The sequence below is a fragment of the Hyperolius riggenbachi genome, chromosome 1, assembly GCF_040937935.1.
Source record: "Hyperolius riggenbachi isolate aHypRig1 chromosome 1, aHypRig1.pri, whole genome shotgun sequence".
Classification (NCBI taxonomy): Eukaryota; Metazoa; Chordata; class Amphibia; order Anura; family Hyperoliidae; genus Hyperolius; species Hyperolius riggenbachi.
In genome coordinates this window covers 332,591,751-332,603,519 of record NC_090646.1, presented here as the reverse complement: position 1 = coordinate 332,603,519, position 11,769 = coordinate 332,591,751, and the positions used below count along the sequence as shown (strand labels likewise).

Genomic DNA, 11,769 nt, shown 5'->3' with positions numbered 1-11,769 from the left:
AGCAATTAGGCATTTTTCTACTCAGCAGGAGATAAACAGAAGACAATGCACCAGAGATAATGACCATTCTCTACAGAAAATAATCTAAAGGGGCCCATACACCTAACGATTTTGCCGCCGATATATGGCCGATTCGATCACAGTGATCGAATCGGCTGTGAAATCGCCGCGCACACCGCTGACAGAACGATCGATTTCCGTCCGAAATCGATCGTTCCCGTCGATCCGTCCGTGCAGAAGATTTTTCTCGATCGCGGGCGGGAAGGGAGTGCGTGGATAGCGGTGTTCGAATCGTATACATTACCTTTCCGGCCGGCGCGAGTCCCTGCTGTCACTGCTGCAGTCTCCGCTCTGGTCTGGTCTCCAGCATGCTTCACTTCTTAGTAGAGGGCGCTCTACTGTTTAAACTTCCTGCCGGGCAGGAAGAAGTGAAGCATGCCGGAGACCAGACCAGAGCAGAGAAGAAGACAGCAGAGACCTGGAGAGTCGCGCCAGCGGAGCAGGTAATGTATGCGGGGGGGGGGGGGGGGGGAGCAGCAGCAGCACCCCCACCACGGGTTGTGAACGGTTTCAGGCTGAAATCGGTTCACAATCTGTTTGCAGTGAAGGTGGCCATACGATCCCTCTCTGATCAGATTCGATCAGAGAGGGATCTATCTGTTGGTCGAATCTGATGGCAAATCAACCAGTGTATGGCCACCTTAAGTATGCATTCTAATGCTGGGCATACACGGCTTGTTTCTTCTTATCAATCGAGCCGCTGATGGCTCGATTGATACGTTCCGACATGTTCGATTGCCCGCCGGATCGATTCCGCCCTCGATACCCGCAGGCAGGACAATGGAACTAAACGAGCGCAAGATAAGGAAGCGCCCGCGGGGATGAGCGGGAATCGATCCAGGCACGCGCTGGGACGCGGCGGGAGTTGATCCGGCGGCTAATAGCCGCAGAAACGTATAGTGTATGCCCAGCATTAGAATGATCTGACCATCCTTAGGGCAGTCTTTTGCATGGCTAATCCACACCTATGGAAAAGGATTAATGAGGTGATCAGGCAGCATACATTCCAGGCATGGCACATCTCAGTAGAATAGAGCAATTGTAACAGGTATTCCAGCTTCATTATTTGTCCATCCAATAAAGAATACTCCAGAGGTCACCAGTTGTACTGACAGACTTTTCGCCAACTGTTTACAGCTACACTGGGCATCATCCCAGGACCAGAAATACTTTAAAGAGAACCCGAGGTGGGTTTGAAGAATATTATCTGCATACAGAGGCTGGATCTGCCTATACAGCCCCGCCTCTGTTGCTATCCCAAACCCCCCTAAGGTCCCCCTGCACTCTGCAATTCCTCATAAATCACAGCCACGCTGCTGACAAACAGCTTGTCAGAGCTGGCTGTGTTTATCTCTATAGTGTCAGTCTGCTGCTCTCCCCGCCTTCTGCAGAACTCCAGTCCCCGCCTGCATCCCCTCCCTCCCTGCTGATTGGAGGGAAGGGACGGGGCAGGGACCGGAGCTATGCAGGAGGCGGGGGAGCAGCTGAGACTGACATTACAGATGTAAACACAGCCTCACAGCATGGCTGTGATTTATGAGGGATTGCAGAGTGCAGGGGGACCTTAGTGGGGTTTGGGATAGCAACAGAGGCTGGGCTGTATAGGCAGATCCAGCCTCTGTATGCAGATAACATTCTTTAAACACACCTCGGGTTATTTTTAATGCTGATAGTACATCAGACTGTTCCTCAGCCATATTATCAAATACTAATTTGAAATGTCACATATACCATATGGATTATAGCTAGCTATGCAACATTTATTAACTAATGCCTGGGTTAATTATGTAAGCATAAGATAAAAGCCTCCGAAGTGTGAACTAGGATTAAAAGCACAAGTGTACTTTTAATGCAACCATTTAAAATATTCCTGAACCATTTAGGTAAATCCGCTGCATTATTTTATGCAACTTCAGTGGCAGTAGCAGAGGCATTGTTTACACCATGTTGTCCACATTTACTGCCATTTTGTGAAAAGAACACCTGTACAGAAGTGATTTGTAAACAATGGCCTCAATTCACTAAGCTCATCTCCTGTCTTTAATAATGTCTCTGAGCGGTTTCTAGGGTTATCACCATGGTGATAAGGCATGTAGTATTCACTAATCAATTTACCTCAGGCAAACCTAAAGTTAAAGTGAACCTCCGGACTAAAAATCTACTCAGCAGAACTGAAAAGGCTTGGTGTTTAACAGTTTCACAGCATCAGAACTTTGTTTTTCTTATCAAGCATCATTTTTAGCTAAACTCCACCCATCAAAGAAAACTGCCCGAGCTTTTTTTCCCTGACGCTGTGCAAAGCATGATGGGATTTCCTTCCTATGTTGTTATTCACGTTGCCTAGCAACTGGGATGGGTGATCAGCACACAGGACAGTTGGAACTGTGTTTCATGCTCCCTGTCATCTCCTTTCAACCAAAAAGATGGCTGCCCTCATGAAATCAAACATTTGCCTGTTCTTGTAAAACCGGGTGGGTAAGAGATTATATTACTTATCTACTGTAAGCAAGAAGTTTTAAATCACGATGATACCATTTATTGGCTAACTAAAAATGAATAAAGAAAGCTTTCAGCCTTGCAGCCTTCATTGGGCTTACATCCTGTTATCTATTTTAATTAACATAACTAATGTAACTTAATGACAGTATGTTTGTTTAGGCTGAAGTTCCTCTTTAAGGTTTTGGTCTTTAAAAAAGGTACGTACACACATCCAACTTTGAACGACAATTTGGACGTGTGTACGCACTGTCGAGCGACTAATGACAGCCAGTTTGCCCAATCCGCTCAGCGGATCTGTTGGACTATCTGTCGTTGAAACGACTGGTATGCTGGGTATACACGGTTCGTTTTTGCTGCTTGATTTTCCCGTTCGATCGTTTCGCCGCTCGATTCTGCAGTCGATTCTCTTATCTTCCGCTAGTTTTTCTTAGCTTTTTCCATTCACTTCTATCACAAACCGAGCGGCGAAACGATCAAACAGGAGATTGGACAGGTCGGAAATTATCTATCGAGCCATCTATCTGGCTCAAAAACGAACCGTGTTTTCCCAGCATTAGATCCGTACAGGTGTACAAACAACTTTTAGTTGTTTGTCCAACTAATAGATGTTCAAACAACAAGTCGCTTGGTCATTTAAAGTGGTCTGAAACTCTGACATGATATTCAATAAAAATGTGTTTTCGTACTTTTTATTACTCATAGTTATCATATTTGCTTTTGTGCACACGTAATATTGTCTGTCTACAAATTACAAGTTTCCAGTTTCCAAAGTGTAGTTTATCTTGACCTGAAAGCTGCGATTGCATTTTATTATTTTTCTATTATAACTGCTTTTTATTATATATGAAAATTTTCTAATGAGCTATTCTGAACTCTGTGTGTGCCTAAAGCAGAGACAGCTTTTCAGAGAGTGTTTGTTTACATTCAAGTGTTGATACATTTGTGTTTAACAAGTAAAAAAAAAAAAAAAAAATACAGTTAGCTCCGGTTTGGATGTGGATTTGAAGCTGAATAGCAGGACAAAATTCTTTGTTTAACTATTTCAGTGATGTTCTGCTACAATTTTTTTCTGGGACAGTAGCTTTAAGCCCCATTTACACAATACGATTTTTTGTGCGATTCAATTACAATTCTATTTACGATCCGATTAAATCCGACATGTCCGATCAGGATTCAATTCGATTTGCCATTGCAAAACAATGGCATATCGCATTGAATCAAATCCCAATAAGATGTCGGATTTAATCAGATCGTAAATAGAATCATAATTGAATCGCACAAAGAATCGTATCGTGTAGATTGGGCTTAAACCCTTTCCACTCATATGTCCCGCATAGCAGGACATTGCGAATTCCGCGTTGCACTTGTATGTCCCGCTGTGCGGGACATTTTTTCAAGCGTGGTTTGCGGCGCATTAGACCACCCGTAAACCCAAATTTTTGTCTGCATATGTAGTGGGCATGTAATATTACATGCCCACACAGTCAGTACCCCCCCTGCCCCAAACCGGAAGTCCGCGATCACCGCTAGAAGGAAGTGACATAGGAATTTAAATGTCACTGCATTTTCCTTCCTGTTTTTTTTTGCAAATGTATTTCTGATTGCATACGGATTCCTTACTTATTACTTTTAGCAGATTCCTTTCTTCAAATTCCATGCAGATTCCTTGCAGATTGCTTGCAAAGTTGCATAAAGAATCAATGGCATCCTATGGAATGGACTGGGGGAGAGTGTAAATAGTAGCCAGTATTTTATTGCTAATATGCCCAATTGAAATACCAAAGATTGCATTGTGTGTACGGACAGTAAGACATCGGGCATAAAACAACCTATTATTGCGAAACTTGCTCACGCAGGCCAGGATTACACCCAGGAAACTGTTTTCCAATTTACCATACCTTGGCTTTCTCCTCTGCTACCAGCCAATAGAAGACACCAAACTGTCCAAATAAGGTGTCAAATTAAACGTTATAATGTGTTCTTTAAAATAAGATATACCATGTTACTATGTTATGTTCTATGTTAAGATGGGAGTTAAAAGAGGGAGAGTGCATTTCTGTAAAAAAAAAAACAAAAAGAAAAAAAAGAAAAACAAACAAACCACAGAGCAGAAACAACTCCCTTTAGGAAAGAACTCCGAGTGGAAAGGGTTAAAGCTGTAAGGAATCTTAAGGTCCATACACACGCCGGACTGGAGGCAACGACGGGTCCGTCACCTCCCGCTGGGTGGGCATTCCAGCGACAGTCCGGCGTGTGTACAGTCTGTCGGCGGACTGGTACGGCTGTTTCTGAGCGATCCGCCGGGCGGTTTTGTACCGTGTAATCGAGCCGCTGGATCGACTCCGGCGTGTCCCCGTTGGCGCTTCTTATCTTCTCCTCGTTTTCTTCCATTGTCCTGCCCGCGGTATCGAGTGCAGAATCGATCCGGCGGGTGATTGGACACATCGGATTTTATTAATTGAGCCATCAGCGGCTTGATTACACGGTACAAAAACGTACCGTGTATTCCTAGCATAACAGAAAAATCTAACAGAAAATTGTATGGTGTATTCCAAGCATTATGGCTATCATTTCTTATCAGTGAGGGTTATGCTATAGTCTGACCCAGTCCGACCCGGGCAGAAACTGTCACTTGCATACCTGAGGTTTAACTTTTTCAGGAAGAGAAAGGGGAAAAAAAAAAAAAAAGGGAACACACCTAGTTATTTGTGTGCTTGGCACTGTAAGTACACACCTCTATCCCACCATGTCACAAGTCACCTCGGTTGTCCTTTATTCTAAAAGTAAAATTTCAATCCTTAAAATAACTAAAGAATTCTAAAGTTAAAGACAGGCTGTTAATTCACAGACAGGAATGCAAGTGTAATGTGTGTGAGAAGTTATCACCTGGCCTGAGCTGTCTAAGTGGAGTGTTACTATAGACTGCAATGGAAAGTGAAGCACTCTGAACTGTCTGCTTTATTATTTACTGTGGGTGGGTGGGTGGGTGGAAGGGGGGGGGGGAGACATCAAGAGATATTATAATATATCTCTTCAGAATACACAAATATACACATACATACACATATACATACACACACACGTATACACATTCCCTCTTCCAGGTCGCCAAAGCTTCTTTAGTGAATTAACACTGAAAATACCGATCAATGTGTGGTGATAAGTTTTCACTTGCCTTATCACCAGCATGATCTTAGTAAATTGAGGCCACTGTCCTATAAACTATTTTGTAAAAGGAAGCAAAATCAAAATTGCTTTCAATATTGAATTTTAAAGTGGACCATAACTCGTGCACAGTACACAAGGAAAACAGGGAGAAATGCACCGTGTGTTTTTAGAGAGAATTCCCCCTCACCTTCAAGTAATCACAAGTGTAAATTGATCGCTCAGCTGTGTCAGCACAGAAAATAATGAGTCCTTGGCAGACAGCTAATATACAAAAACAGGATGTTAACCCTTCGTCTGCTTTCATGAAAGAAGGAAGTATACTCACTGCAGACTTATTGCAGGAGCTCTGTAAGCTGTAACAAAAAAAGGTGACAGGAAAATGGAGGCTGCCATATTCATTTTCCTTTTAAGCAATACCAGTTGCCTGGTTATCCTGCTCATCCTCTGCCTCTAATACTTTTAGTCATAGACCCCAAACAAGCATATGCAGATCATGTGTATAGGTGGGTACACACATCAGATAAAAGTCTTTGGAAAATGAAAGATCACAGACCAATTTTACCCCCTTCCATGTAGTATGAGAGCCATACTCTGCACAGTCTATTCAGATAAAAATCTTTGCAAGATGCTGTACACATGGAAAAGATCAAAGATTTTTATCTGAATAGACTGTGCAGAGTATGGCTCTCATACTACATGGAAGGGGGTAAAATTGGTCTGTGATCTTTCATTTTCCATAGACTTTCATCTGATACGTGTACCCACCTTTTCTGACATAACTGTCAGATCTGGAAAGATTAGCTGCATGTTTGTTTCTGGTGTTATTCACCAGACACTAGTGCAGCCAAAGAGATCAGCAGGGTTGCCAGGCAACAGGTATAGTTTAAAAGCACATAAATATGGCAACCTAAATATTCTTCTCACTTCAGTTGTCTTTTAAAGTTCATTATACTGTTGCCTATCTTTTAGAGCAGAGAGGAAGTTCTGAGTTCAGGTCTGCTTTAAAAGGTTCTTAGGAGAATGCCTTATTTACAACCCAAATGTATATAGCACAAAACATTTTATGAAAGGTTCTGTGCACTGTGTAGCATAGAACATATTTCCCTGTTCCAGTGTCTCATTACCATATGTTACAACAAATTTGGACGCATATCATTAATCTAATATGTTTTTAGGTTTTGACACGACATCCATACATTTAATGAGTGAAAATAAAAAGCACCACCCAGACCGCATTTTGGCTTTGAGTCAAACCCACCCTATATCTAAAATATAAGACTGTTCCAAACTATCCATGGCGCTGCAAGTCACTTATCCTTTACAGAAGGAGTGCTGAACACAGAGTTGTGGAGGAACAAAAATTCATTACATACATAGAACAGTCAAAGTCAAAATTAATATAGAAAAAAAAAACAGTAATAGCCCAGCTGAATTAAAATTAGATTAACACGGTGAAGGACTGCATTCTTCTTACAGTGGTTTCAAAAAGAATCACTTCTTTTTTATGACCATTTCAAATCATATACACTAACAAAAAAAGTACAGAATCTGTAAAGTGCAGCCAGAAAAAGTAGACCTGGCTAGAAGAATAGAGGATGCATCTCCAAGAGCTGTAGCTTTGCATTCAAAGTTCCTGTCAACATTACCTTCGAAACAGTGTGCTCATTTCCGGACTGTGTGCTATAAACCCACTCAAAGGAAAATAGGTTTAAATGCATCACCATGGAGGTAAAGAATGCACATCTCTCTAATGTGGACCTTTAGTTTACCCATCATCCCATTATTCTGCTAGTCCTCATGAGCCACCTCATCATCTGTCAGAAGCTGTCCATTGGTAGATGGAGTTTCAGATGGAGCCTGGGACAAGTCTTCAAAGTCTTGGCTCATTGTGGGGGAGATAATTGAAGGACTAGTGTCACAGGATTCTGTGCTCTGCTCTGAAGTTGCAATGGTGGTGGCTGTACTCTTTAGGATTGGATCAAAATCATCATCATCTTCCAAGCTTGGGGACTCAAGGACATCTGAAGTTGGAGAACAAACATAACACAATACTAAATATTTATATTATTATTTATTGTATTTCTAAAACGCCAACATATTACGCAGCGCTGACCATGAATTATATGAGACAAAGAAAAGAACACTAAGTGGAAATTTTCAAACAAGTGTATATTTAATCTGCCCTATTATGGAGCCTGATGATTTCCATGTAATGTCCATATGATTATGGACATTACATGGAAGAAATAATACAACCTACATAGCAGTTTATCCCTCACAATTATTCATACATATATACTTTCATAATGTATGACAGTGTGCAGTTTACATTTAGTACTTCACTACAACAGGTCACAGTTTTATCTTCTGACTCTGATCCTTGAATAAACAGTATGCTTAACCCCCCCTAGCGGTATGGATGAGCCTGGCTCGTCCAGAAAAAAAAAAGATGCTGAAAGCAGTATGGACGAGCCTGGGAGATTTCTATAGCTTCTTTACTCTGCCAGTGGGCTCTGCTTTTGTCAATTCTGTGGGCTTCCTTAGGATGGCTGGATGCCTGTTGGCACACTATGGGTAGCGATCTGTGCTACCCACAGTGTGCAAACGAAGCATCCAGCCATCCTAGGGAAACCACTTGGAGCCGGCGGGGCAGAAAAGTTGCGGGCTTCTGTGCAGTGATTTTCCCCTCCACCTCCCCCCAGTGATCCCCTGCCTGCCCACCCTCAGTGACCTCCCATCCTTTCTCACCCTCGCTGCTGCGAATACCCCCCTTAAGCACCACCACCCCGATACCTCGTATCAAGCCGCGTACCGGTACTGTACACAGACCGGAGCTGTACTCGGCGGAGGAGGGTGTGTGGCTGCCGCTGGATAGATGGATGGTGAGTAATGACGATTAATTAAACCACTTTTTGCATGGAAATCCTGGGGAAATTGAACGCCAGGGAAGTTAATGGTTTCAGAATCTGGATTCTTACAGGACCTCTAAAAATTGCATTAAATGATGGGCACATGACGCTTAAAGAGAACCTGTACGGAGTAAAAAAATATTTAAAATAAACACATGAGGTAACTTCAAATGAACATTACATAGTTACCTTGCCATCAGTTCCTTTCAGAAGCTTACCATTTTCTTCTGACAATAATCCCTTCCAGTTCTGACAATATTTTGTCAGATCTGAAATATATCAGTTGCTGTCAATAAAATATCAGTTGCTGTCAGTTATAGCTGAGAGGAACACTGATGTACCAAGTAATGTCCATGTTTGTCTATGGCTCAAGTGGGCGATGTTACAGTTTAACTGTGTGCTGACCAGAAAGCTGTTATGGGTAATGGCCATTTTCAAAATGGAGGACGGAGAATTCCCTTGATTACAGTGAACAAACAGGACACGGGACAGGAGAAAGACACTGAGCAGTAGACTACATGGAAGGTAAGTATGACTTGTGTATGCTTATTTTGACTTTTAATTTTCAGTTCAGGTTTTCTTTAAGCAATGTTAGTCATAAATACATACATCAGAATGCAAGAAAAAAATTGTAATTAAGCCCCTCCCGACCGCCTAACGCCGATCAGCGTCAGGAGAGTGGCAGCCCCAGGACCGCCTATCATGAAAAGGCATCAAGTCCTGGGGCGGGTTTTTTTGCAGGGGGTAGCACGCTGATGCGCGCGCATCCCCACTTGAATGACAGAGCTCTGCTCCGTCATAGTCTCCCATCGGCGATCGCGTCTATTTACAGTGTACAGAGCTGCGATTTACGGCAGCGCTGTACTGGGAAAAGCTGTGTCACTCAGGGTCACACTGTAGTCACTTCCTGTCTGAGTCAGCCACTTACATACCTGATATTTAACTCTTTCAGGCAGAGAAAGAAAAAAGGAACACAGCACAGTTATTTGTGTGCTAGGCACTGTACGTACATACCCATGTCTATCTCATGTCACTTCGGGTATCCTTTAAGCTCATGCTGCTATAGCAGTGCAGCCTAATGAATCAGGCCCATAGTGCGTTGCAGCTTCCCAGTATTAGTAAGAAAGGATACAATTTTAACAAAAAAGAAAAAAAAATAGTAACAAAGTTTGGTTGAAAAAAAATAAAAATAAATAAGTCCTGCACTCACACATCCCAGCTGATCTAGATGAAGGCAAAATAATTCCTACAGGGCTTAAAGGGGTTGTTTCGCGAATGAGGAAAAAAATAAAAAAGTGGTTTATGCATAAACTAATAAACATCCTTGTAAAATAGTGTAACATTAAAAAAAAATAAAAAATTAATGGTTTCATCAATATGACATGTATTGTAAATAGTGACGGATGACGGCTGGGAGGCTAATCCATTTGTTAGGGGTGGTTTTTTTTTTTACTTTCTTTTCACAACTATAACTGCTGCCTACATAGTTTTCAGTGGTATAACCCACTTCTAGCAAGAATCGCCGTTATAACCCTAATAGCTGAGCTCTGCTGAATATTTGTTTACATTGTTGCTAGGCAACCAGACCCCTGCAGAGACTGTTTTGTGAAGAGTCATAAGCAGCTGGGAGAATCGGTCCCATCTACACCATATGATTCTTTGTCAGATTCGATTCAATTTGATTCGATTCATTGATATGGTTTGATTCAATCTGACATGTCTGATTCATGATTCAATTCAATTCAAATTGAATTGGACATGTCAGATTGAATCAAATCAATGAATCGAATCAAATCAATGAATCGAATCAAATCAATGAATCGAATCAAATCAATGAATCAAATCAAATCAATGAATCAAATCAAATCAATTAATCAAATCAATGAATCAAAACAAATCAATGAATCAAATCAAATCAATGAATCAAATCAAATCAATGAATCAAATCAAATCAATGAATCAAATCAAATTGAATCGAATCTGACAAAGAATCATATGGTGTAGATGGGACCAATTCTCCCAGCTGCTTATGACTTTTCACAAAACAGTCTCTGCAGGGGTCTGGTTGCCTAGCAACAATGTAAACAAATATTCAGCAGCTCAGCGGAGCTCAGCTATTAGGGTTATAATGGCGATTCCTGCTAGAAGTGGGTTATACCACTGAAAACTATGTAGGCAGCAGTTATGGTTGTAAAAGAAAGTAAAAACAACACCCCTAACAAATGGATTAGCCTCCCAGTCCTTCATACGTTACTATTTACAATACATGTTATATTGATGAAACCATTCATTTTTAAAAAAAACTTTTTACACTATTTTACAAGGATGTTTAATAGTTTATGCATAAACCACTTTATTTTTTCCTCATTCGCGGAAGAACCCCTTTAAGCCGATTAGCCTTAATAGAGAAGTATATGGGGGCTGCCATATTTATTTCCTCTTAAACAAGACCAGTTGCCTGCCAGCCCTGCTGTTCTATTTGACTATTCTAGTGTCTGAATCACAGCAGAAACAAGCATGCAGCTAATCTGGTCCGATTTAACAAACATTTCAAAAACATCTGATTTGCTGCATGCTTGTTTATGGTTAAAAGAATCAGAGGCAGAGGATCAGCAGGGCTGCCATGCAACTGGTATTGTCTAAAAGGAAATAAATATGGCAGCCTCCATATAGCTCTTGCGTCAGGTTCCCTTTAAAGTGTACCTGAGCCGAAGCTGGAGTACAAATTCAAATAATTGTTTTCATAAATTGCTAATGATATTCATATGTTCTTAATTGAGCACTGTTTTTTGCATTCGATCTCATGTGTGTTTAAATAGTTCCCTAACTGCATTCTTGTGCCATGGTGGGTGGAACTGTGCATGTATATACTGTGGCTCCTGCGAGAGCATTTTTAGCTATGACTAAGGAGCAATTGTGAGGCTCTTATACGCGTGAGCTATCTGTGCTATGTCCTGCATGCATCTACTAATAAAGATTGGACTTTTATTGTACAGATCTTTTTTCCTATATATTGACAGTGTGGTGTGGCTGCCCATGGTCCTGGCTCCTGGTCAAGGTGGTGTAGTGGCGAGCGGTGTCCACCTTTCTTTCACAGTACAAAATCAGATACCTTAAAGGTGGCCATACACTG

General features: G+C 41.5%; 1 protein-coding gene across 2 annotated transcripts in view; it reads right to left on the bottom strand.

Annotated features, from left to right (window-relative positions):
• Positions 1-7,471: 7,471 nt before the first annotated feature.
• The window catches only part of KXD1 (KxDL motif containing 1), a 59,687-nt gene continuing 55,389 nt past the window's right edge, over positions 7,472-11,769 (bottom strand). For both annotated transcript variants that reach the window (XM_068233910.1, XM_068233909.1), the window contains one exon: positions 7,472-7,748. In XM_068233910.1, the coding sequence (XP_068090011.1) occupies positions 7,516-7,748 (233 nt within the window). In that variant the 3' untranslated portion in view covers positions 7,472-7,515. The remainder of the gene's footprint in view (positions 7,749-11,769) is intronic.